Below are 27,764 nucleotides of genomic sequence, written 5' to 3'. Positions count from 1 at the left end.
CTTTTCAATGGCTTTTTAAGATCCATATCTAATAATAACATGAAGTAATCTCTCCCCACCTAAAGATATGCAGTTGAAGTCGGAAGTTTACATACACCTTAGCCAAATACATTTAAACTCAGTTTTTCACAATTAATCCTAGTAAAAATTCCCTGTCTTAGATCAGTTAGGATCACCACTTTATATTAAGAATGTGAAATGTCAGAATAATAGTAGAGAGAATGATTTATTTCAGCTTTTATTTCTTTCATCACATTCCCAGTGGGTCAGAAGTTTACATACACTCAATTCGTTTTTGGTAGCATTGCCTTTAAATTGTTTAACTTGGGTCAAACGTTTCAGGTAGCCTTCCACAAGCTTCCCACAATAAGTTGGGTGACTTTTGGCCCATTCCTCCTGACAGAGCTGGTGTAACTGAGTCAGGTATGCTTGGGGTCATTGTCCATTTGGAAGACCCATTTACGACCAAGCTTTAACTTCCTGACTGATGTCTTGAGATGTTGCTTCAATATATCCACATAATTTTCCTTCCTCATGATGCCATCTATTTTGTGAAGTGCACCAGTCCCTCCTGCAGCAAAGCACCCCCACAGCATGATGCTGCCACCCCCGTGCTTCACGGTTGGGATGGTGTTCTTCGGCTTGCAAGCTACCCCCTTTTTCCTCCAAACATAACGATGGTCATTATGGCCAAACAGTTCTATTTTTGTTTCATCAGACCAGAAGACATTTCTCCAAAAAGTACAATCTTTGTCCCCATGTGCAGTTGCAAACCGTAGTCTGGCTTTTTTTATGGCGGTTTTGGAGCAGTGGCTTCTTCCTTGCTGAGCGGCATTTCAGGTTATGTCGATATAGGACTCGTTTTACTGTGGATATAGATACTTTTGTACCTGTTTCCTCCAGCATCTTCACAAGGTCCTTTGCCGTTGTTCTGGGATTGATTTGCACTTGTTGCACCAAAGTACGTTCATCTCCAGGAGACAGAATGCGTCTCCTTCCTGAGCGGTATGACGGCTGCGTGGTCCCATGGTGTTTATACTTGCGTACTATTGTTTGTACAGATGAACGTGGTACCTTCAGGCGTTCGGAAATTGCTCCCAAGGATGAACCAGACTTGTGGAGGTCTACAAATTTTTTTCTGAGGTCTTCTGATTTCTTTTGATTTTCCCATGATGTTAAGCAAAGAGGCACTGACTTTGAAGGTAGGCCTTGAAATACATCCATAGGTACACCTCCAATTGACTCAAATGATGTCAATTAGCCTATCAGAAGCTTCTAAAGCCATGACATAATTTTCTGGAATTTCCCAAGCTGTTTAAAGGCACAGACAACTTAGTGTATGTAAACTTCTGACCCACTGGAATTGTGATACAGTGAATTATAAGTGAAATAATCTGTCTGTAAACAATTGTTGGGAAAATGAGTTGTGTCATGCACAAAGTAGATGTCCTAACCGACTTGCCAAAACTATAGTTTGTTAACAAGAAATTTGTGGAGTGGTTGAAAAACGAGTTTTAATGACTCCAACCTAAGTGTATGTAAACTTCCGACTTCAATTGTAACTCCCTTAACTCTCCGTATGAGACATACTGTATTTAGTCGTCCTTTCAAAAGCTGTTGAATAAGTACTTTGTGACGGCACTTCATATCCAATGCTGAATCTACATGTTGTTTTAGCTAACCAAATACATGACTCAGATATTGTGTTTATGAATGATTGTTTTCCTTGGTAAGTACTATTATGTAAGATAATACGAATGGTATGTTCATTCACCTTGAAGGCTTTTTGTGCAGACTTGGTGTAAGTAAGCCATATGTGTGTATATTGTTGGAACAATCACATCTAGTATGACTATGATTGAATGACTGATGATGGATTATGTTGATGTTGTCAGATGTTGCTGAAATTCACTGTAAATCTTGGAGCATCGTTCCTCATTTCCATCCATTTCTTCAGTCATCATGTACAGAGATAGATACATACAGTCCTTGTGTCAAATCATGTCTTCAGAGAGTTGCTTTTGGATAGTGAACTGTCTGTGTAACAGAAAGCTTGATAGAGGAATAGAGTATAAGTACAGAGTGGCTGCCCATTCTTCAGTTCTGTAAACATTCATGAAGCAATGTTTTATTTTGGTGCTGGGCTTTCCTTCCTTTCGAAGAATTTGGACATTTCAAAAGAAGGTGTGAAGAATATCTTAAGAGATGTTCAATTCCAGTTCCTTGTTCCTGGAAAAGCAAAGTTCCATTTCACTAAAACACTCAGATATACCAAGTACAACATACTGCACTTCAGTAACAGTACAGAGGAACTACAGGAGATATCACTTAAGAATACACGGAAGTATTCAGAGAAATGTGTAATCAGTGTGTCCTTCCAATGCAGCATAGAAACACAGACGTAAACAGAAATAAATGTATCTATTTATAGTTTGTTTTGACATTGAACTTCAGATCTTAACTTCAACTCAGAGACTGAAGTTCACCATCTCTTCAATGGTCAGCTTTGCAGTAAAACTGTTTTTTTTTTATCCACACAGCTGCATAGTTTCTGTCTGGTCTGGCCATCAGAAAGAACTATGGCCTATTGAGTTAGAAGGAATAAAAGGGCACTTTGTAAAAAACACAGCTGCAACATCCTCTTTTCTGAGAAGACAGATTACAGTCAGAGTTCATAGGTCATCCTCCTAGCTCCCACCCAGAAACAGTTCAGGTGGTGTGTTAGGATTCACGGTCGCTGTCCTCAGCCCCATACATGTCAGCCAGTTTCCTAAAGCGGGGCCCCCAGTCACTGAGGTAGTTGTAGTCCTGGTCCCCTTCAGAGGAAGCTGACCCCAGGGAGCTGAGAGACTCTGCCACTGAGCTGGTTCCCTCATAGGCATATGTGGCCAGAGAGTCATAAGGGGGGGCAGTGGGGTTACTGTCGTTATCCTGCACCCGCTGGTTTATGAAGTCCCGTACGTCTTCGTTGTCCCGCGACGGGATGGCTGTCCGTCTGATAGGGGGGTACAGAGTGTCCGAAGGGATGATGTCCCGCCTCTGCTTGCTATCCTCGATGGCCTCTGGGTTACGCAGAGCCCCGATGTCGAAAGCCTGGGTGTCCTCCTCTCCACCCCCCTCGTCATTGTAGCTGACCACGTTGTCTCGCACATCCTCTTTAGAGATGATCAGAGGCTCCTTCTTCTTCTGTCTCTTTAGAGCAGCAAACAGCACTATGATCACTGAGAGACAAACAGGGCGAGAGAGACAGACAGGGAGAGCGAGACAGATGGACACAGAGAGAGAGGGAGAGAGAGAGATGGGGATAGAGAGAGTCGGAGAGAGAGAGTCAGCGCTAGAGAGAGGTTTGCTGTTCAGGGCTGGTTGATTTCATATTATCTCGCTGCTCATGCTGCAGTGAACACTGCATTAGAACACGACCTGCTTCATGCATCCACAGCCCAGTAACAATTTAGAAACGACTGCAGTAGAGATGCTGAAAAATGTTTCAATTCCAACATCGCAATGAGATTGCAACTACTAAGTTATAAATAACCAAGAATGGTGCCACGTTTAAAGCTACAATATGTAACTTTTTGGGCGACCCGACCAAATTCACGGAAATGGGAGTTATAGATCTGTCACTCATTGAATGTAAGTCTAAGAAGTGGTAGATCTGTTCTATGTGTGCTATTGTCACGCCCTGGCCTATAGAACTCTAGCTAGTTTGGTCAGGGTGTGAATATATTCTAGGTTTTGTATTTCTATGTTTGGCCGGGTGTGGTTCCCAATCAGAGGCAGCTGTCGCTCGTTGTCTCTGATTGGGGATCATACTTAGGCAGCCAGTTTTCCTGCCTGCATTGTGGGATTTTGTTATGTTCATGTTTAGGCTTGTGTGTTAGCCTTTGGACCGTCACGGTTAAGTTTGTTGTTTTGGTTACTGTTTCGTGTGTTTATTAGTTAATAAACATGTTCGCCGTTCACGCTGCACCTTGGTCCATCCCGTTCCTTAACGTACGTGACAGCTATTTCTATGCTTCCCATTCTTTTACTTTTGGTTTTGTACACCAGCTTCAAACAGCTGAAAATACAATATTTTTGTTTATTGTAAATATATTTCAGAGCGGTTTAGATGGTACAATGATTCTCTACACTATAATTTGCTTATTTTGGCACATAAACTGAAATTAGGCGAACTATTAGTATTTTAGAAACTAGGAAATGTTGGAGGGATTTCTGCATATTGCACCTTTTAATAAATGTATTCCCATTATATGTAGTTAACGGTGCTGACGTAATATATATTGGGGTAATTGCATGACATATTTTATTAAAGTAACTCCTGGTGTATAAGAGGTTAATTTTACTGCCAGTCCTGTTGAATTACTATCTTGTCCACAATCTCAATCCCCTCAGACTTGTTTTGATCCTCTCTATATAAACACTTTTACTGTAGACAGCCAAGAGTGAAATAGGCTATCTACTGGGAAATGTAGGGCTTTTCTTAGATGCGCCTGTGTGTGTGTGTGTGTGTGTGTGTTGTGTGCCTTCAGGTAATATACAGAAGGGGCAAATTGAACTACACTATAACCTGTGGAATTTCTTATTAAATACATATTTTCCATACAGTTTCCACACAATAATATGAATGACTAAGTTGGAGATGGAGATGGGTCAGAGACTGATGGACGGACAGACACTGATGGACGGACAGACACACAGACAAGCTATACTCACTGAGGAGGATGATGACACACAGCAGGATAGCCACCAGGGCCCCGGTGCTGAGTCCAGCTGAGCTGGTCTGGGCCTCGGCGTTGCACAGCTCCATGTTGCCCTCGCGGTCGCAGGTGCACACGCGCACCGTCAGCGTCTCCGTGCTGCTCTGAATGGGGAAGTCCCCGTCCGTGATCACCACAGGAACCAGGTAGACGCTCTTGTGCAGTTGGCTGTAGCTGGAGCGCCGGGTTAGGACCCCAGCTGTGTTATCTAGAGAGGGAAAAAACATACATTTAACGTACATGTTAAAGACTGATGTAACAGCCACATTATAATATATACAGTATGTTATGGCTATTATATGTAGTCAGCATGGGTGATTGTTTAAACACCGACTGAAGAACTGAAAGTATGTTCCTTTGTTCATCACATGCTTTACTGTCTTCCAGCCTGGTTCATTAGATTAACCATAAGGTGCCGTAAACATGTATGCGACTAGGTATTATAACTAATTCACTATAATATCAGGCTATTACTGGTGTGATAGAGACCCCAAAATATCCTACAGTACAGTACTCACCTCCATTGTCTTTGACTGTGAAGTTGCCTCTGTAAGCCCCCTCCATAGCCAGACTGAAAAAGAACTTGTGTCCACCCACTGGGTCATCCACATCCACAGCACTCACCGTCTGGATCTTCTGTTAACGGGATAAACAAACAAATTGATGAAAACAAATAATAATCTGTGTTCTCTGATTAGTAATAACAGTTCATATGGTAAGGTGCTCTTTGGTTCCCCAGGCTTGTGACATTGGAGGACAAATTGGAGGCTAAACTTCTAGGATATAGACCATCTATATAGACCAAACAGATTGATTTGTTTATTTAATCGATGGCATAAATAAATAACCATTGTGGAAGATCTATTGTGGATGATTTTATTGAGTCCTCTCAAGGGACCTTGCGTGGTAAACAGGAGCGCAGCAAACACAAACACCTCAGTGAAATTATGATTATGAATAATGACAGAGGGATGACGGAGGGATGAAAGGCGAGGGAGTAGAGGAGCAGACGTAGGGTGGGCACCTATTTAAACATGCCTTTGATGTGTGACAGCTACTGTCACCTGCCTTGTGCTGCCATGATAGATTATCTCATCAGCCGCCACCCAAGTAGACCCCAGAGGACTGCAGTACTCATCATAATGCTTTATCACCATTTGCATACATGTGGTATTCCTGGGCATATATTGTAACCTATTGTAGCACCTCTAGATGTTACTAGAATATGGACGTAATTATAGCAGCGAGAATAATGAATTCATGGCAATCACTATCTATCATTGGACGTAAGTGGAGGATCCGTGTTCTGTACCTGTCCAGCCTTGGTCTTTTCACAAACAAATGTCTCGTAGAAAGAGGCGAACGTGGGTGCGTTGTCGTTGACATCTAGAAGACGGATATAAACAGGCACCCGACTGGTCTGCAGAGGTTTGTCTGTGTGTAGAAAACATACACATCACAACAATTATGTATAATAACTGTAATAAATAATTATGTGTAATTTTAGTTTTTTGATGTTTTAACAAAGGACAGAATATAATCATTGAACTCCATAGCCTTGGTAGAATTGTTGGTATTGTGAATTCATGTGCATGATAAAGTTGCCTGAGAAAGACTTACTGAACTCTGTTGCGATAACAGAAATGTTGTGCCAGGCAGCTTCTTCTCGGTCAAGAGGTCTTATGATAAATATGGACCCATTCCCAGAATGCACGTTGAAAAGCCTGTCTAGATCAGTACGACGATCAATGGAGTACCTGTAAAATATTGATATAAGATCGAATAAAAGCATGGACTATTTTCTTCCATTCCCCTACAACCTCTATTGCTGTACTTGACAACCCTTTTGCACGGAATTAGTCTCATACTTTTTAAATCCATTCATAGCTTTCCTGCCCTCTCTGTGTATTCACGAGATTAATCTGAATACTGCACACTCTGAGGATCTGCCCTAAACAGACAATGGGACTTATATCACTCTATTTTCATTCCTCTCTTCTTTACCCTGACTGGCCTGGAGGGAAAACAACCCTGAACAGAGGCACAGAACAGAACAGACCAGCCCTATCAGTTTGATCATCCAGCGGATTACGCAATGATCTAATTAAATGTATCCTGGAATGCCCTTTCAGTGTATTTCCATGAGGAGTGGTAATTAAGGGACTTTGGACATTGATAAGAACTCACTAAAAAGTTTGTGCGTGTGTGTGGAGATGAGCAAAACACACACCTTGTCCTTCACACCTTAGTCTTTCTATGGACACAACGTATTCTCGACTCCAAATTTAATGAGATGGCCGATTCAACTCTAATCATTCTACATTAAAAAAAATACTGTAACACAACCTTTAACACTAACAAAATGACCCCTCATACAAATTATTATTATAACCAATCTCCCCATAACCTTGGTGTGGGTGGTAGGAACAGGAGAACTGAGTGGGTGGGCTGGAGGGAAAGCAAAGCAGTGCTATAACTAACCTGACTGGACTGTTGTATCCATCCGGGTCCATAGCCCTGACAGACCCTACCGCAGTACCCATGGCTGCGTCCTCCTTCACCTCGATCACGTAGCTGGCTCTCTCAAACAGAGGAGGTTCATCCACATCCTCTATACCGATCCTGACTGTGGCCATGTCCTTGGTGGGTAGGTACCCAAGGAAGCGAGTGTCCAAGGTCTGAGTGTTCTGTACCTGGATCTCCAGTGTGTAGGATCGGGTCTTTTCATAGTCCAACGGCTGCAGGGACAGGGACACAATAGAACATAGTAGATGGCTCATGTTCTGTACTGATGCAGTACCAATGTATTTTGAAGTATTGCCTTCATACAATGGAAGATAATATTGTTTCTGATGGTCTAATGACCTCAGGTCTATCAGGAGCTGATAATAGGGTATACAGTGCCTTATTATGTATTCAGACCCCTTCACATTTTCCACATTTTGTTAAATTACAGCCATATTCTAAAATGAATTAAATTGTTATTTTTTCGCATCAATCTACACACAGTACCCCATAATGACAAAGCGAAAACAGGCTTTTAGATTTTTTTGCTAATTTATTAAATATAAAAAACAGAAATACCTAATTTACATACGTTTTCAGTAACAATTCCCAAGACAGGATTGTGTCGAGGCACAGATCTGGGGAAGGGTACCAAAACATTTCTGCAGCATTGAAGGTCCCCAAGAACACAGTGGCCTCCATCATTCTTAAATGGAAGAAGTTTGGAACCACCAAGACCCTTCCTAAAGCTGGCTGCCCGGCCAAACTGAGCAATCGGGGAAGAAGGGCCTTGGTCAGGGACCAAGAACCCGATGGTCACTCTGAAAGAGTTCCAGAGTTCCTCTGTGGAGATGGGAGAACCTTCCAGAAGGACAACCATCTCTGCAGCACTCCACCAATCAGGCCTTTATTGTAGAGTGGCCAGACGGAAGCCACCCCTCAGTAAAAGGCACATGACAGCCCGCTTGGGGTTTGACAAAAGGCACCTAAAGAATCTCAGACCATAAGAAACAAGATGCTCTGGTCTGATGAAACCAAGATTGAACTCTTTGGCCTGAATGCCAAGCGTCACATCTGGAGGAATCATGGCACCATCCCTACGGTGAAGCATGGTGGTGGCAGCATCATGCTGTGGGGATGTTTTTCAGCGGTAGGGACTGGGAGACTAGTCATGATTGAGGGAAAGATGAACGGAGCAAAGTACAGAGAGATCCTTGATGAAAACTTGCTTCAGAGCACTCGGGACCTCAGACTGGGGCGAAGGTTCACCTTCCAACAGGACAACGACCCTAAGCACACAGCCAAGACAATGCAGGAGTGGCTTCGGGACAAGTCTCTGAATGTCTTTGAGTGGCCCTGCCAGAGCCCAGACTTGAACACGATCAAACATCTCAGGATAGACCTGAAGATAGCTGTGCAGCGACGCTCCCCATCTAACCTGACAGAGCGTGAGAGGATCTGTTGAGAAGAATGGAAAAACTCCCCAAATACAGGTTTGCCAAGCTTGTAGCGTCATACCCAAGAAGACTCGAGGCTGTAATCGCTGACAAAGGGTCTGAACATTTATGTAAATGTATTTTGACGTTTTTTTTAATTTTATACATTTGCAAAAATTTCTAAAAACCTATTTTTGCTTTGTCATAATGGGGTATTGTGTGCAGATTGATGAGGGGAAAAAACTATTTTATCCATTTCAGAATAAGGTTGTAATGTAACAAAATGTGGAAAAAGTCAAGGGGTCTGAATACTTTCCGAATGCACTGTATATGCCCTATAGTTTTGGCTGACTATCTTTGTCATTCACAGGAATAATGGATGTTACCTTTAGAACAGTAATGATGCCTTCCTGTGAGTCTTTGTCCGTGATGATGTTGAACATGTCCAAGCCGTCCCCGCTGACAATGTTGTAGTACATCTCTGCATTCTTCCCAAGGTCTTTATCCACTGCTGTGATTCTCCCAACTGGGGTTCCAGTAATTATAGACTCTGGAACGCTGAGCTGATATATACCTGGAATCACAAACAGACACACATACTGTATTTAAATCAATGGATGTTCTATCAAATGAACTTTGAGATACTTCATATTAGACTATTTCTATTTGTAGCATTCACTCCCATTTCACCATTTGTGTTACTAATTATGTTGGAAAGTATAAGGAAAGTGTTTTAAAGAAACGGAGCCAGGACAAAATCAAATCAATGTATTTGTCACATGCGCTGAATACAACAGGTGTAGACCTTACAGTGAAATGCTTACTTACAAGCCCTTAACCAACAATGCAGTTTTTAGAAAGAATACCAAAAGAAATCACACAAAAAAATACAATATAAAAAATACGAAATAAAAGTAACAAATAATTAAAGAGCAGCAGTAAAAATAACAATAGCGAGGCTATATACAGTGGGTACCGGTACCGAGTTAATGTGCGGGGGCACCGGTTAGTCGAGGGAACCTGCCTGGAAACATGAGACAGAATTGCATAAGCTTGTCACAAATAGAAGAGGTTGTTTGTCTTCCTCTGGCACGGTGAGTGAGTGTTTTTCTGTGCCAGCTTCTCCTCAACACTTCCATGTTTCTGATGCTAACACATTTAACAATTCAGATTGTTAGGGAGCCTGTGAGCCTGTATCATTGCCCTGCAGCAGTGCTAGTGGTGAATTAACCTTGTGCTCATGGTGACCAATTAAACAGTGTCTGTTTCCACCTAGCATGGTGCTGACTGGTGGTGTAAGCCTCCTGCTGTAAGGTGTCATCAACTGACAAGGTGGCGAGAGAGATGTGAGAAGGCATATGTCACACTGTGTTTGTGGAGTGGATCAGAAGTTTTTTTCCCCCTTTAGTTTCCATCATCCAACCACAGGACTTCAACAGAATAGTAATGACTAAAGCAATCTGTCAAAGTCAAACAGATTCCGGGATGTTTCTCATTTGTGTGTGAGAGCGTGAGAACGTGACAGCGTCTGAGAGCGTGTGAGAGAGACACTCAGTATTACGCTGCTCATCTAATCAGGATTATCAAGCTGATTCACTTTGTGGGACCCGGCATTGCAGTTTAATCACAGCTAACCCTATATAAGATGGACACACTCACACACACAGTACACTGACACTAGCACTTATACTAGGACTACTATGAATACTTCAACTACCAGTATAATACCAGTCATTGAACCTCACTCTTAGCCTTCTACTCACTCTGGGAGAAGCGTGGGGGGTTGTCGTTGACGTCGGTCAGGGTGATATTGACCGTGGTGGTCCCGGTTAAGCCTCCCCTCTGGCCCGCCATGTCCTTGGCCTCAATCACCACCTGGTAGTGCTCCCGCTTCTCCCGGTCCATCTCTCCAGGCCCCAGGGCTGTCCTGATGATGCCTGAGGACAAACCAGAGGAATACAATATTAATGTGTCATATAATATAATGAGATGTATAGTTAATGAGTTAGCTAAGCACATTTCTCCTTCTCTGTACCTGTAGGGATTGCTCATGGTGCCACCATGTCAAACATATTTAAGTGATGTGGGTATAGTTAGAGTGACCTAATTTATGTACGTGTCCTTTATTTAAATACTGTATCAGCAACTACTATAGTTACAACTACCAATGGGAATAATGTAACTAATAACTGTTCTAAGAAAGAAGCACCTCTTGCAAAGAAATGGTCACCACATCAGAAAATAAAAACAGTTTCACATTGCTAAGACCACATGCTTGGATTTAACGAGAAACATTTAATACTGGTATGTAACCTAATTATTTTTATGGAACAGTAAAAAATGACTGACCTTCCATAATATAGCACACAATACCATCTGGCCTTGCTTGTTTTGCTTCTGTGAATGGGTTCTATCATCTAAAATATGACTGTTTTCAGATAAACCCTCAGAAACATCTATTTTTTCCAAAGCTCTTAGGATTTCATGTTCTCTGGTGTGACTGGGACATCATCTTCCATGTCACATCAGGGATAAACCATATCGTTGTTAAGCCACACAATAATCTGCCAGTTGGAGGCTTTTTATTGTTTCCATTTGTTTAAACACAGAACCAGCAATGGGATGTCCCAGAGTGCACATTAGAAATGTTTCAGTGTACTTTGGAAAATGCACAGGGGACTGAGAGAATAGCAATGGCTCTGGCAGTCTGACTCTGAACATGACATTACCGTCTCCTCTCTCTCTTCATTGTAGTAATAATTGCTTTGAGGAATGAAAGAGTATTGCTGGTGGTTCAAACAAACACAAAAACAGATGGACAGACAGACCTGTGCTTGGGTCCACTGAGAAGTATGGATGCCCCTGGCTGATGCTGTATCGCAGTTTAGCGCTGTTCCCGTACATGCTGTCATCTGCATCCGTGGCTGTTACCTGGGTGACTGAAGTACCTGAGAATGGAAGATAAAAGGATTTGTTAATAGCTGAGGATGAATATGAACTCACATCAACTGTCAAATCCATTCATGGTTAAAAAACAAAGCAAACAAAATATTTGACACTTTAAGGCACCACTGACCTTGAAATCTTACTGATCTTTAATCATCAAAGGTTAAAACGTAAATTGAAAGGTCATGACCTTGACATGTCAAAAGTCAAATTAAAGTGAAAGAGCACATACCTTTATTGGACCTCTCAGGTACACTGGCAGTGTAAAGTTCCTTGCCGAATTTAGGCTCATTGTCATTGATATCGTGAAGTTTAACGATGAACTCTGTCTCTGGCTCCAGTTTCAGGCCTGTGTTCTTGTTGACTACTGTGGCTCGGAGGGAATAGAAGGCCTTCTCCTCTCTGTCCAGTCTCTTATTGGCATGGAGGTCACCATTGTTTTCATCAATGGTAAATATGTCTCCAGCCCCGTCCCCGGTTAGAATGTACTTCAGGGTTCCATCCCCCTTGTCCATGTCGGATTGGAGCTGCCGTAGAAAATCAAAAGCATAGTCAAAATATTTGTCTCCTTGGAGAAATGGGGCCTGAAGTCAGCAAGGCAAATACCAGATGTAAACTACAGATGTACAGTGCCTTGCAAAAGTATTCATCCCCCTTGGCGTATTTCCTATTTTGTTGCATTACACCCTGTAATTTAAATGGATTTTTATTTGGATTTCATGTAATGGACACACACAAAATAGTCCAAATTGGTGAAATGAAAGAAAGAAATAACGGAAAAGTGGTGGGTGCATATGTATCCACCCCCTTTCCTATGAAGCCCCTAAATAAGATCTGGTGCAACCAATTACCTTCAGAAGTCACATAATTAGTTAAATTAAGTCCACCTGTGTGCAATCTAAGTGTCACATGATCTGTCACATGATCTCAGTATATATACACCTGTTCTGAAAGGCCCCAGAGTCTGCAACACCACTAAGCAAGGGGCACCACCAAGCAAGCGGCACTATGAAGACCAAGGAGCTATCCAAACAGGTCAGGGACAAAGTTGTGGAGAAGTACAGATCAGGGTTGGGTTATAAAAAATATCAGAAACTTTTAACATCCCACAGAGCACCATTAAATCCAAATGGAAAGAATATGGCACCACAACAAACCTGCCAAGAGAGGGCCGCCCACCAAAACTCACGGACCAGGCAAGGAGGACATTAATCAGAGAGGCAACAAAGAGACCAAAGATAACCCTGAAGGAGCTGCAAAGCTCCACAGCAGAGATTGGAGTATCTGTCCATAGGACCACTTTAAGCCGTACACTCCACAGAGCTGTGCTTCACGGAAGAGTGGCCAGAAAAAAGCCATTGCTTAAAGAAAAAAATAAGCAAACACGTTTGGTGTTCGCCAAAAGGCATGTGGGAGACTCCCCAAACATATGGAAGAAGGTACTCTGGTCAGATGAGACTAAAATTTAGCTTTTTGGCCATCAAGGAAAACTTTATGTCTGGCGTAAACCCAACACCTCTCATCACCCCGAGAACACCATCCCCACAGTGAAGCATGGTGGTGGCAGCATCATGCTGTGGGGATGTTTTTCATCGGCAGGGACTGGAAAACTGGTCAAAATTGAAGGAATGATGGATGGCGCTAAATACAGGGAAATTCTTGAGGGAAACCTGTTTCAGTGTTCCAGAGATTTGAGACTGGGACGGAGGTTCACCTTCCGGCAGGACGATGACCCTAAGCATACTGCTAAAGCGACACTCGAGTGGTTTAAGGGGAAACATTTAAATGACTTGGAATGGCCTAGTCAAAGCCCAGACCTCAATCCAATTGAGAATCTGTGGTATGACTTAAAGATTGCTGTACACCAGCGGAACCCATCCAACTTTTAGGAGCTGGAGCAGTTTTGCCTTGAAGAATGGGCAAAAATCCCAGTGGCTAGATCTGCCAAGCTTATAGAGACATACCCCAAGAGACTTGCAGCTGTAATTGCTGCAAAAGATGCCTCTACAAAGTAGAGGGGTGAATAGTTATGTTTTTTTTGTCTTATTTCTTGTTTGTTTCACCCCAAAAAATATTTTGCATCTTCAAAGTGTGTTGTGTAAATCAAATGATAAAAATCAATTTTAATTCCAGGTTGTAAGGCAACAAAATAGGAAAAATGCCAAGGGGGGTGAATACTTTCGCAAGCCCCTGTAGGATCTTAATTTGATCACTTTTGTTGCTGAGAATTTTCCTGCACGGCAGGAAATGCAAACTTGTAGTGTATTCAAGGTTTTAAAAGGCTTCTAAAGTCTAATTTCCACTTTAAAATGTGAGACTTGATTTAGCCTAATGAAAAATGTATCAACCTCTACCCAAATGTTTAATTAATTATAATCCACATAATAATTAACATTTCCTGTTGCTGCAGGATTATATTCCTGCTGTAGCAAACTGGCTCAAATTAAGATCCTACATCTGTATCTACTATACAATAACTGCGTTCAACAGACCTGGGGTTTATTCCATATATATATATATACACTCCAGTCCATTTAGGGATTGGACTAGCACGCAATGGGGAAATTCCCTATCTAATTTAAAATAAAAATGGACTTGACCCCAACTCTGGAGGTCAGCTAGCAAAACACCAACAGATTTACAGTTTGCATTAGATGGTGTGACAGTTGATGGGTTGTGAGGAGGAGTGTGAGTGACAGGTACGGCAGGTGACGGGTTCTGATGGTGAGTGACTCATTCTGTCTTTCTATAATATGGTCTTGCTTTGCTGACAATACCTTGATTTGTATTAGGACAAAAAATCTAAAAAGTAACGCTCCGGTTTCTCTGTACCGCCATAATTGGCTTGTAAAGGTTACAGTGAGGGAAAAAAGTATTTGATCCCCTGCTGATTTTGTACGTTTGCCCACTGACAAAGAAATGATCAGTCTATAATTTTAGTGGTAGGTTTATTTGAACAGTGAGAGACAGAATAACAACAACAAAATCCAGAAAAACGCATGTAAAATTTTTTGTAAATTATTTTGCATTTTAATGAGGGAAATAAGTATTTGACCCCCTCTCAATCAGAAAGATTTCTGGCTCCCAGGTGTCTTTTATAAAGATAACAAATTGAGATTAGGAGAAGTTACAGGTCTGTGAGAGCCAGAAATCTTTCTTGTTTGTAGGTGACCAAATACTTATTTTCCACCATAATTTGCAAATAAATTCATTAAAAATCCTACAATGTGATTTTCTGGAAAAAAAAATCTCAATTTGTCTGTCATAGTTGACGTGTACCTATGATAAAAATTACAGGCCTCTCTCATCTTTTTAAGTGGGAGAACTTGCACAATTGGTGGCTGACTAAATACTTTTTTTCCCCACTGTATGATCTACCTTTTGTCTATCTACACTGCTAGAGATTATACAGTAGCCTACTACTACACCAGTCCAAACAGAGATTCACTGAATGAATCAGTGAACATCCCCGTGCCCTCTAAATGCCCTCTTATCACTGTCATTGAAAACACACAGCAAGCCAGGTAATTGTCAAAGTACAAGGCCGTCTCAGAACATGCACACTTGAATGAAACGGGAGTTGACAATGATTGAGGGAAAGAAAGGAGAGAGTCTTTGAAAACGAAAAAGCCAAGATGGTATGAAGCCTTGACATAACAAAGGATGAATGATTGAAGCCTCCCACAGATGTCTTAGAAAATCACCTAAATCCAACATGTAACACATAATACCTGCAATTCCCCTCTGAGCACATGTTTCTGTCTCATCTCATCTCTTATTCCCATGCCTCTAAATAGACATTATGCAACTCTGAGCAATGGGCATAGAATGTTTTTTTATCCTCTATCATGCTCAGTGTGTGTCCCATCTTTACTACATCACACTTATATGCACTTCAACCGTGATGTGTTGATGTTGGTGGTACACCTAAGCACATAGGCGGCGTTCCATAAGGCTAATGGAAGCTAAGTCTCTCCTAATGTAAATTTAAATTGCCAAACTGAAAGACCAAAATTCGCTAAAGAAAATTGTGATGAATAAAAAAGTATACCAGTTTCATTTAAGGACCAAAACATTTACAGCTGCACCATACAGGTTGCAACATAGTTGGGAAGAGATTTGCGATGTACTGATTCCATGGCACATGGTTTATGAACTGATCCATAAAACGACGCCGGATTCAAAACAGAGTTTTTCAATTAAAATGATTATACAAAATTCTTGCAACCAATATAATGTTATACACTACCAGTCAAAAGTTTGGACACACCTACTCATTCAAGGGTTTTTCTTTATTTTTACTATTTTTTACATTGTAGAATAATAGTGAAGACATCAAAACTATGAAATGACACATATGGAATCATGTACACTGCTCAAAAAAATAAAGGGAACACTTAAACAACACAATGTAACTCCAAGTCAATCACACTTCTGTGAAATCAAACTGTCCACTTAGGAAGCAACACTGATTGACAATACATTTCACATGCTGTTGTGCAAATGGAATAGACAACAGGTGGAAATTATAGGCAATTAGCAAGACACCCCCAATAAAGGATGGGTTTTGCAGGTGGTGACCACAGACCACTTCTCAGTTCCTATGCTTCCTGGCTGATGTTTTGGTCACTTTTGAATGCTGGCAGTGCTTTCACTCTAGTGGTAGCATGAGACAGAGTCTACAACCCACACAAGTGGCTCAGGTAGTGCAGCTCATCCAGGATGGCACATCAATGCAAGCTGTGGCAAGAAGGTTTGCTGTGTCTGTCAGCGTAGTGTCCAGAGCATGGAGGCGCTACCAGGAGACAGGCCAGTACATCAGGAGACGTGGAGGAGGCCGTAGGAGGGCAACAACCTAGCAGCAGGACCGCTACCTCCGCCTTTGTGCAAGGAGGAGCAGGGGGAGCACTGCCAGAGCCCTACAAAATGACCTCCAGCAGGCCACAAATGTGCATGTGTCTGCTCAAACGGTCAGAAACAGACTCCATGAGGGTGTTATGAGGGCCCGACGTCCACAGGTGGGGGTTGTGCTTACAGCCCACGGTGTTGGGCTGTAAGCACAACCCCCACGTGCAACCCCCATGTGCAGGACGTTTGGCATTTGCCAGAGAACACCAAGATTGGCAAATTCACCACTGGCGCCCTGTGCTCTTCACAGATGAAAGCAGGTTCACACTGAGCAACGTGACAGACGTGACAGAGTCTGGAGACGCCGTGGAGAACGTTCTGCTGCCTGCAACATCCTCCAGCATGACCGGTTTGGCGGTGGGTCAGTCATGGTGTGGGGTGGCATTTCTTTGGGGGGCCGCACAGCCCTCCATGTGCTCGCCAGAGGTAGCCTGACTGCCATTAGGTTCCGAGATGAGATCCTCAGACCCCCTGTGAGACCATATGCTGGTGCGGTTGGCCCTGGGTTCCTCCTAATGCAAGACAATGCTAGACCTCATGTGTCTGTAGTGTGTCAGAAGTTCCTGCAAGAGGAAGGCATTGATGCTATGGACTGGCCCGCCCGTTCCCCAGACCTGAATCCAATTGAATTTATTTGCAAATTATGGTGGAAAATAAGTATTTGGTCAATAACAAAAGTGTCTCAATACTTTGTTATATACCCTTTGTTGGCAATGACACAGGTCAAACGTTTTCTGTAAGTCTTCACAAGGTTTTCACACACTGTTGATGGTATTTTGGCCCATTCCTCCATGCAGATCTCCTCTAGAGCAGTGATGTTTTGGGGCTGTTGCTGGGCAACACGGACTTTCAACTCACTCCAAAGATTTTCTATGGGGTTGAGATCTGGAGACTGGCTAGGCCACTCCAGGACCTTGAAATGCTTCTTACGAAGCCACTCCTTCGTTGCCCGGGCGGTGTGTTTGGGATCATTGTCATGCTGAAAGACCCAGCTACGTTTCATCTTCAATGCCCTTGCTGATGGAAGGAGGTTTTCACTCAAAATCTCACGATACATGGCCCCATTCATTCTTTCCTTTACACGGATCAGTCGTCCTGGTCCCTTTGCAGAAAAACAGCCCCAAAGCATGATGTTTCCACCCCCATGCTTCACAGTAGGTATGGTGTTCTTTGGATGCAACTCAGCATTCTTTGTCCTCCAAACACGACGAGTTGAGTTTTTACCAAAAAGTTCTATTTTGGTTTCATCTGACCATATGACATTCTCCCAATCCTCTTCTGGATCATACAAATGCACTCTAGCAAACTTCAGACGGGCCTGGACATGTACTGGCTTAAGCAGGGGGACACGTCTTGCACTGCAGGATTTGAGTCCCTGGCGGCGTAGTGTGTTACTGATGGTAGGCTTTGTTACTTTGGTCCCAGCTCTCTGCAGGTCATTCACTAGGTCCCCCCGTGTGGTTCTGGGATTTTAGCTCACCGTTCTTGTGATCATTTTGACCCCACGGGGTGAGATCTTGCGTGGAGCCCCAGATCGAGGGAGATTATCAGTGGTCTTGTATGTCTTCCATTTCCTAATAATTGCTCCCACAGTTGATTTCTTCAAACCAAGCTGCTTACCTATTGCAGATTCAGTCTTCCCAGCCTGGTGCAGGTCTACAAATTTTTTTCTGGTGTCCTTTGACAGCTCTTTGGTCTTGGCCATAGTGGAGTTTGGAGTGTGACTGTTTGAGGTTGTGGACAGGTGTCTTTTATACTGATAACAAGTTCAAACAGGTGCCATTAATACAGGTAACGAGTGGAGGACAGAGGAGCCTCTTAAAGAAGAAGTTACAGGTCTGTGAGAGCCAGAAATCTTGCTTGTTTGTAGGTGACCAAATACTTATTTTCCACCATAATTTGCAAATAAATTCATTAAAAATCCTACAATGTGATTTTCTGGATTTTTTTTCTCAATTTATCTGTCATAGTTGACGTGTACCTATGATGAAAATTACAGGCCTCTCTCATCTTTTTAAGTGGGAGCACTTGCACAATTGGTGGCTGACTAAATACTTTTTCCCCCACTGTATATGGCAGCTAGAAATCAAAACTGGATGGTCTTCAGAGACAGAAGGGAGGGGTTGAGGGTAGCTGAAGGCTTGGACTAAAAACAAACAAAAGATAACTAGTGTAAAATATAATGTGAAATGTATGTAGTACAGTGGGGAAAAAAAGTATTTAGTCAGCCACCAATTGTGCAAGTTCTCCCACTTAAAAAGATGAGAGAGGCCTGTAATTTTCATCATAGGTACACGTCAACTATGACAGACAAATTGAGAAAAAAAATCCAGAAAATCACATTGTAGGATTTTTTATGAATTTATTTGCAAATTATGGTGGAAAATAAGTATTTGGTCACCTACAAACAAGCAAGACTTCTGGCTCTCACAGACCTGTAACTTCTTCTTTAAGAGGCTCCTCTGTCCTCCACTCGTTACCTGTATTAATGGCACTTGTTTGAACTTGTTATCAGTATAAAAGACACCTGTCCACAACCTCAAACAGTCACACTCCAAACTCCACTATGGCCAAGACCAAAGAGCTGTCAAAGGACACCAGAAACCAAATTGTAGACCTGCACCAGGCTGGGAAGACTGAATCTGCAATAGGTAAGCAGCTTGGTTTGAAGAAATCAACCGTGGGAGCAATTATTAGGAAATGGAAGACATACAAGACCACTGATAATCTCCCTTGATCTGGGACTCCACGCAAGATCTCACCCCGTGGGGTCAAAATGATCACAAGAACGGTGAGCTAAAATCCCAGAACCACACGGGGGGACCTAGTGAATGACCTGCAGAGAGCTGGGACCAAAGTAACAAAGCCTACCATCAGTAACACACTACGCTGCCAGGGACTCAAATCCTGCAGTGGCAGACGTGTCCCCCTGCTTAAGCCAGTACATGTCCAGGCCCGTCTGAAGTTTGCTAGAGTGCATTTGGATGATCCAGAAGAGGATTGGGAGAATGTCATATGGTCAGATGAAACCAAAATAGAACGTTTTGGTAAAAACTCAACTCGTCGTGTTTGGAGGACAAAGAATGCTGAGTTGCATCCAAAGAACACCATACCTACTGTGAAGCATGGGGGTGGAAACATCATGCTTTGGGGCTGTTTTTCTGCAAAGGGACCAGGACGACTGATCCGTGTAAAGGAAAGAATGAATGGGGCCATGTATCTTGAGATTTTGAGTGAAAACCTCCTTCCATCAGCAAGGGCATTGAAGATGAAACGTGGCTGGGTCTTTCAGCATGACAATGATCCCAAACACACCGCCCGGGCAACGAAGGAGTGGCTTCGTAAGAAGCATTTCAAGGTCCTGGAGTGGCCTAGCCAGTCTCCAGACCTCAACCCCATAGAAAATCTTTGGAGGGAGTTGAAAGTCCGTGTTGCCCAGCGACAGCCCCAAAACATCACAGCTCTAGAGGAGATCTGCATGGAGGAATGGGCCAAAATACCAGCAACAGTGTGTGAAAACCTTGTGAAGACTTACAGAAAACGTTTGGCCTGTGTCATTGCCAACAAAGGGTATATAACAAAGTATTGAGAAACTTTTGTTATTGACCAAATACTTTTTTTCCACCATAATTTGCAAATAAATTCATAAAAAATCCTACAATGTGATTTTCTGGATTTTTTTTCCTCATTTTGTCTGTCATAGTTGACGTGTACCTATGATGAAAATTACAGGCCTCTCTCATCTTTTTAAGTGGGAGAACCTGCACAATTGGTGGCTGACTAAATACTTTTTTTCCCCACTGTATGTATAAACTGGAAGTGGAAGCCTAAGTATTGTTGTCCATTAGATGACTCCAATTCGGGGAGGGGTGGTAGGGTTAGGGGAAAATATTAAAGAAGGAAAATATATTTAATTAGTTTACTCTAATTAGGGGAGGGTTTTTAATGTTAGGGGGAAATAATAATGAAGGAAAATATATTTTAAAAGAAAATATTTTAATATAATATTTATAAACATCTATATATGGGGGATTGGAAATTATGCAGACAATTACATTGATAGAAACCACAATCTATCTGCAATATTAAAGCTGACCTATCCCCCCCAAAAAATATGGCTTCTATGCCAAAATGATATATCCTAATTAGCCTACTCTTGTCTATACAGAAATAAATCCAATCATTCAAAATAGGCTACTACACCAGAAAGCATGATTTGGAAGATCAGAGGATCATTATTTTCATTTTTTAAAAATATAAACTGTCAATTTGTTTTCAATAGCATAAGCCTATTGGAAGGGCTGGCAAATACCAAATACAGTAGATGATTGTTGAGTTGTGAATATCAGTGAAAGAGAGGCCCAGCCAGGCATATCGCAACATTTTAAAAATACAATCGTAGGAAAACATAGTTTGTAAAGCAAATGGCTATTGCTGTAAAGAGAAGACCATGAAAATACTCTAATCTGTCATTTAGTTATCAAAATTATCAACTTAATTGAGTGAACAGTAGCCTATCTTATTGGCACCAGTGGAGCATTGGCCATATCCCCGGTGAGTGCGCTTATTCACTGTCTTTATCATTGGATCAGTGCCATTTCAAAGTTTGTTCTTGGACAATAATTTCCTCCTCCAGGTTAGATGGACGTCATCTTTTATTTGTGTCTCCCCTTTCTGTAGGCCTACTAGATAGTTGCAGACAACGTCGTTCTTATTAATCTGTTTGTCAGTTTCAGCAGAGTATAGGCTACCCTGTAATTAAAAAGATTCTGCTAACGTCTCCAGTCATATACATTTTATTTAACCTTTATTTTGATAGAGAGTCAATGCTGACACCAAGGTCTCTGATATACAGTGCATTCGGACTGTATTCAGACCCCTTGACTTTTTCCACATTTTGTTACGTTACAGCCTTATTCTAAAATGGATTAAATCAATCTACACACAATACCCCATAATGACAAAGCAAAAACAGGTTTTTAGAAATGTTTGCTAATATATAACAAATACAAAACTTAAATATCACATTTACATAAGCATTCAGATCCTTTACTCAGTACTTTGTTGCTCAGCTCAGGTCCTCTGTAGCTCAGCTGGTAGAGCACGGCGCTTGTAACGCCAAGGTAGTGGGTTCGATTCCCGGGACCACCCATACACAAAAATGTATGCACGCATGACTGTAAGTCGCTTTGGATAAAAGCGTCTGCTAAATGGCATATTATTATTATTATTATTATAAGCACCTTTGGCAGCGATTACAGCCTTGAGTTTTCTTGGGTATGACGCTACAAGTTTGGCAAACCTGTATTTGGGGAGTTTCTCCCATTCTTCTCTGCAGATCCTCTCAAGCTCTGTCAGGTTGAATGGGGAGCGTCGCTGCACAGCTATTTCAGGTCTCTCCAGAGATGTTCGATCGTGCTCAAGTCCGGGCTCTGGCTGGGCCACTCATGGACGTTCAGAGACTTGTCCCGAAGCCACTCCTGTGTTGTCTTGGCTGTGTGCTTAGGATCGTTGTCCTGTTGGAAGGTGAACCTTCACCCCAGTCTGAGGTCCTGAGCGCTCTGGAGCAGGTTTTCATCAAGGATCTCTCTGTACTTTGCTCCATTGATCTTTCCCTCAATCCTGACTAGTTGCCCAGTCCCTGCCACTGAAAAACAGCCTCACAGCATGATGCTGCCACCACCATGTTTCACCGTAGGGATGGCGCCAGGTTTCCTCCAGACGTGATGCTTGGCATTCAGGCCAAAGAGTTCAATCTTGGATTCATCAGACCAGACAATTTTGTTTCTCATGGTCTGAGAGTTCTTTAGGTGCCTTTTGGCAAACTCCTGTCATGTGTCTTTTACTGAGGAGTGTCTTCCGTCTGGTCCCTCTACCATAAAGGTCTGATTGGTGGAGTACTGCAGATATGGTTGTCCTTCTGGAAGGTTCTCCCATTTCCACAGAGAAACTCTGGAGCTCTGTCAGAGTGACCATCGGGTTCTTGGTCACCTCCCTGACCAAGGCCCTTCTCCTCCGATTGCTCAGTTTGGCCGGGCGGCCAGCTCTAGGAAGAGTCTTGGTGGTTCCAAACTTCTTCCATTTAAGAATGATGGAGGCCACTGTGTTCTTGGGGACCTTCAATGCTTCAGACATTTTTTGGTACCCTTCTCCAGATCTGTGCCTCTACACAATCCTGTCTCGGAGCTCTACGGACAATTCCTTCAACCTCAAGTCTTGGTTTTTGCTCTGACATGCACTGTCAACTGTGGGACCTTTATTAGACAGGTGTGTGCCTTTCCAAATCATGTCCAATCAATTGAATTTACCACAGGTGGACTCCAATCAAGTTGTAGAAACATATCAAGGATGATCAATGGAAACAGGATGCACCTGAGCTCAATTTCGAATACTGAATACTTATGTAAATAAGGTATTTCTGTTTGTTTTTTTATTCTAAAAACCTGTTTTTGCTTTGTCGTTATACGGTATTGTGCGTAGATTGATAAGGAAAAATGTGTATTTAATCAATTTTAGAATAAGGTTGTAAAGTAACAATGTGGAAAAAGTCAAGGGGTCTGAATACTTTCCGAATGCAAATGTAGCCTAGGCCTACTCCACTACGCGCTGCATTGAATTGTCTTTTTTGCGAACAGTGATTTAGTTATATTATTAGCCTAAATTATGACTATCCAATTGACTCATCACATTAGTAATAGTAAGCTATCTTACATAAGTCTGCAAATGCGATGATGCATGGAATGCTTTATTATAAAGGTGAATTTTTATGGTGACTCACACGCCGTCTTTGCCTAAACATCTAACACACAACAAGGCTGTTCAGTCACATCAGAGAGAACAGAACAGTCAACATCACATGTTATAGATAACATCTCATTATATGCATGGCAGCACAGAGCCAGGCTTGGTGGAGAAAAAAAATGAGGGACCTGACAAGGTTAATTATTTTCTACAAGGCATATGAAAATAATCCACCGCACAGCGTTGCTCCACTCCCCAGGGCTCGACAGAGTAACGTAATGCAAGACTGGTGGTGGTGGCTCCAGAATAACTTTCTCTCCGTCTCTCTCCCTCTCTCTCTCTCTTTCTCGTTTGCCCTTTTTTCTCTCAATCCTTGATCCTCTCCCTGCTCTGTGAAGCAGGGTCTCGCTGTAAGAGCCTGGAGGGTTACAGGGTACTACAGGGTACAGGTCCTCAGTAGCTCCAGTATTGATTCTATCTCTAGACTTCTAAAACAGTCCCCCTGCTGTACTGCAGGCAGCTCCACATCTAGCTACTCCACAATGCTACTTCTGATTCATTGCTCTATCTATTGTGCTCTGAGATCTGAGGTAATGGTGGCAATTCATGCTGTTGTGGTACATCAGAAAATCCCAATCCTTGTGGGGGGATATACAGTGGGGAAAAAAAGTCAGCCACCAATTGTGCAAGTTCTCCCACTTAAAAAGATGAGAGAGGCCTGTAATTTTCATCATAGGTACACGTCAACTATGACAGACAAAATGAGGAAAAAAAATCCTGAAAATCACATTGTAGGATTTTTTATGAATTTATTTGCAAATTATGGTGGAAAAAAAGTATTTGGTCAATAACAAAAGTTTCTCAATACTTTGTGATATACCCTTTGTTGGCAATGACACAGGTCAAATGTTTTCTGTAAGTCTTCACAAGGTTTTCACACACTGTTGCTGGTATTTTGGCCCATTCCTCCATGCAGATCTCCTCTAGAGCAGTGATGTTTTGGGGCTGTCGCTGGGCAACACGGACTTTCAACTCCCTCCAAAGATTTTCTATGGGGTTGAGATCTGGAGACTGGCTAGGCCACTCCAGGACCTTGAAATGCTTCTTACGAAGCCACTCCTTCGTTGCCCGGGCGGTGTGTTTGGAATCATTGTCATGCTGAAAGACCCAGCCACGTTTCATCTTCAATGCCCTTGCTGATGGAAGGAGGTTTTCACTCAAAATCTCACGATACATGGCCCCATTCATTCTTTCCTTTACACGGATCAGTTGTCCTGGTCCCTTTGCAGAAAAACAGCCCCAACGCATGATGTTTCCACCCCCATGCTTCACAGTAGGTATGGTGTTCTTTGGATGCAACTCAGCATTCTTTGTCCTCCAAACACGACGAGTTGAGTTTTTACCAAAAAGTTCTATTTTGGTTTCATCTGACCATATGACATTCTCCCAATCCTCTTCTGGATCATCCAAATGCACTCTAGCAAACTTCAGATGGGCCTGGACATGTACAGGCTTAAGCAGGGGGACACGTCTGGCACTGCAGGATTTGAGTCCCTGGCGGCGTAGTGTGTTACTGATGGTAGGCTTTGTTACTTTGGTCCCAGCTCTCTGCAGGTCATTCACTAGGTCCCCCCGTGTGGTTCTGGGATTTTAGCTCACCATTCTTGTGATCATTTTGACCCCACGGGGTGAGATCTTGCGTGGAGCCCCAGATCGGGGGAGATTATCAGTGGTCTTGTATGTCTTCCATTTCCTAATAATTGCTCCCACAGTTGATTTCTTCAAACCAAGCTGCTTACCTATTGCAGATTCAGTCTTCCCAGCCTGGTGCAGGTCTACAAATTTTTTTCTGGTGTCCTTTGACAGCTCTTTGGTCTTGGCCATAGTGGAGTTTGGAGTGTGACTGTTTGAGGTTGTGGACAGGTGTCTTTTATACTGATAACAAGTTCAAACAGGTGCCATTAATACAGGTAATGAGTGGAGGACAGAGGAGCCTCTTAAATAAGAAGTTACAGGTCTGTGAGAGCCAGAAATCTTGCTTGTTTGTAGGTGACCAAATACTTATTTTCCACCATAATTTGCAAATAAATTCATAAAAAATCCTACAATGTGATTTTCTGGAGAAAAAAAATCTCAATTTGTCTGTCATAGTTGACGTGTACCTATGATGAAAATTACAGGCCTCTCTCATCTTTTTAAGTGGGAGAACTTGCACAATTGGTGGCTGACTAAATAGTTTTTTTCCCCACTGTACTCTCAAGTCTATCTGGCCAGAGACATTGACATTAGGGTTGGGTGGTCTCCAGATTTTCATACCGTTCCTGTACCATCCCGGGGTATATGGTATTACCGGCAGTGCACACAAGGGGTGCTATTTTAATATGTTGTTGTTTTTTACGCACAAAACAAATGTAGGCAGCAGGGATCTTGATCCAAGAGGGGATTGATTGTCTCTGCTGTAACCAAGAAGCTTGATCTTGCAAGCTAGCCAATTAGCTAGCAAGTTAGCAAACCAAATGCATAGCAGGAGCCCTGAGTTGGAGATCATTTATTTGGCACATCATAGATAGTTAACTTGGTCAATGTTTATTTGGATAGTCTGGATTTTCCATCTCTAGATGCTCTACAGATAGTATGACCATCAACAAACTATCTGTTGGTAAGCATGTAAAGTTAGGGTAAGGGTTAGAGCTAGGGTTAGTCGATAGTTAGTTAGTTAGTTAGTTAGTTAGTTGAAATGTTACTGATAGTCTGTAGAGCATCTACAGATGTACTATCCAAATAAAGTGTTACCGTTAACTTATAGTTATAAGCAGTGGTGTAGCACACACCCCCACAGCCGAGCTTTAGTGGGCCCCCAACCCCCCATAATTGTAAAATACATTGACTTTTTTGGTACGGTTTTGAAAATCTTACCGTCGGTATTTCAAAATACCCCGGTATACGTTATATACGGTATACCGCCCAAGCCTAATTTACATTTGATGCTCTGGGAGATTTCTCAATATTCATATCATCTTCGTGTCAAGGCCGGAATTCAACAGTTGCAGACAGTGGGGTTTTCCCCACACACTGAAGTGCATTGCAGCAATAAGACAAAAGGAGGCTAATGGACATACCTTGCCAATGTACTGTTTATCACTCCCAGTGTACTCCTCCTGTAGAAAGAACTGGTTCCACATCCATCCTCGTTTGAAACGCTTCAGTAGCTTCCCTCCCTTTGCTCCATCTCTGTCCTCCTCTCCTCCCATCTCTCCCATCTCCAACATAGTCTTTCTGGTAATAGACATGGCGTTCACATAGAGGGACAAGAACGCCCATAGCAGGGTCAGCAAGCAAGTCCTCATGGTGGAACTGTTGTATTTGCACAGAACGCCAATCCTCTATCTGCACTGGTTTTAACGTCCTATAAGGGAGCTGGGCTTCACCTTCATAGTCCTCTTCCTTGATGGCTGTGTAGAAACCTTGCAGAGGGGAAGATCAGAAACATTTATAGGGACACATTTTCACTCAGGCGATCATTTTGTTTCGCATTGCGTTTTTTCCCCTTCAATTTCCATCCATATTGAAAAGTAGGGTGTATCATGATCTGAATACAGATAATACAAACAATACATGAAAACAAACAGACAATCGAATAATGGTATTGAAAACCTTAATTGAAAAAAAACTGGAATGCCTTTGATTTCAATAAGCCTTTAACCCAGAAAAGGCTAAAAAGGATTTGCACTTAAAACACTAATACATTAATCAATAGTCCACATCCACATGAACTGCTCTATTTTAGAGAACAGAACACTTACAGAGCCAATATGTCACTTATGGCAATATCCTTTTCTGTATCTACTGTGAACAATATCTGCATTGGTGTTATGCAGCCTATTAACATGCCATGCTGACCAGATGAAATATAAACCACACACAGAAGCATCCTGCCACCAACATCATCTCCAGCAATCATCAGCTGCTTCACTCGTCTAGCCATACCTCTGCCCCTTTTCTACTTATCAAGGAAATTGCCAAAATGATTGCAGTGGAAAGGGGAGGGTAGTGCAGATGTATTTTCTACTCAGTGCATTTCTGTTTCCCCCTCTACAACGTGTGATCTACAGTGTCGGTGCTGGCATTACATGTGTGCCTACTCATCAGCATAGAAAGCTAAGGGTCAACACAGCTTCACTGATGGTGAGAGGGGTGGATGGAGAGGCCATGAATCAGTTAAAAGACATAATTAAGATGGGCGGATTGACTCCTGCAATCATGTCGTTGCTTTTCTACTGCTGCCATTCGACCTCTCAACCTGTCCTCCATTAGGGCCATTATGCCTGCTTTATGAATTAGACTAATTGAATAAGGTACCAACAGATACTAAAGTGTATTGATTTGCAGTCAGAATCAGTCAGGTTGAAAGGACAACAGGGGGTTGTAATTGTGTGCTAGGGGACTGGGGACTGTGTGCTGGGGGTTC

The 27,764-nt window shown here is 42.4% G+C and overlaps 1 protein-coding gene across 1 annotated transcript; it reads right to left on the bottom strand.

The window, feature by feature from the left end:
• Nucleotides 1-1,172: 1,172 nt before the first annotated feature.
• On the bottom strand, nucleotides 1,173-26,643 carry LOC311147099 (cadherin-10-like; the record flags this gene model as incomplete). The annotated part of the gene is made up of 11 exons (XM_084183724.1): nucleotides 1,173-3,221; nucleotides 4,717-4,968; nucleotides 5,279-5,396; nucleotides 6,073-6,194; nucleotides 6,381-6,517; nucleotides 7,242-7,498; nucleotides 9,088-9,275; nucleotides 10,465-10,638; nucleotides 11,530-11,649; nucleotides 11,880-12,174; nucleotides 26,416-26,643. 11 exons carry the CDS (start codon nucleotides 26,641-26,643, stop codon nucleotides 2,722-2,724), a joined length of 2,391 nt encoding a protein of 796 aa, XP_084039850.1. The 3' UTR covers nucleotides 1,173-2,721.
• Between the last annotated feature and the right edge of the window lie 1,121 nt (nucleotides 26,644-27,764).

The sequence above is a fragment of the Coregonus lavaretus genome (genome assembly GCF_964263955.1).
Source record: "Coregonus lavaretus genome assembly, chromosome: 19".
Taxonomy (NCBI): Eukaryota; Metazoa; Chordata; class Actinopteri; order Salmoniformes; family Salmonidae; genus Coregonus; species Coregonus lavaretus.
Note: the sequence above shows the minus strand (reverse complement) of the source record. Positions and strands in the feature narration are given on the sequence as shown.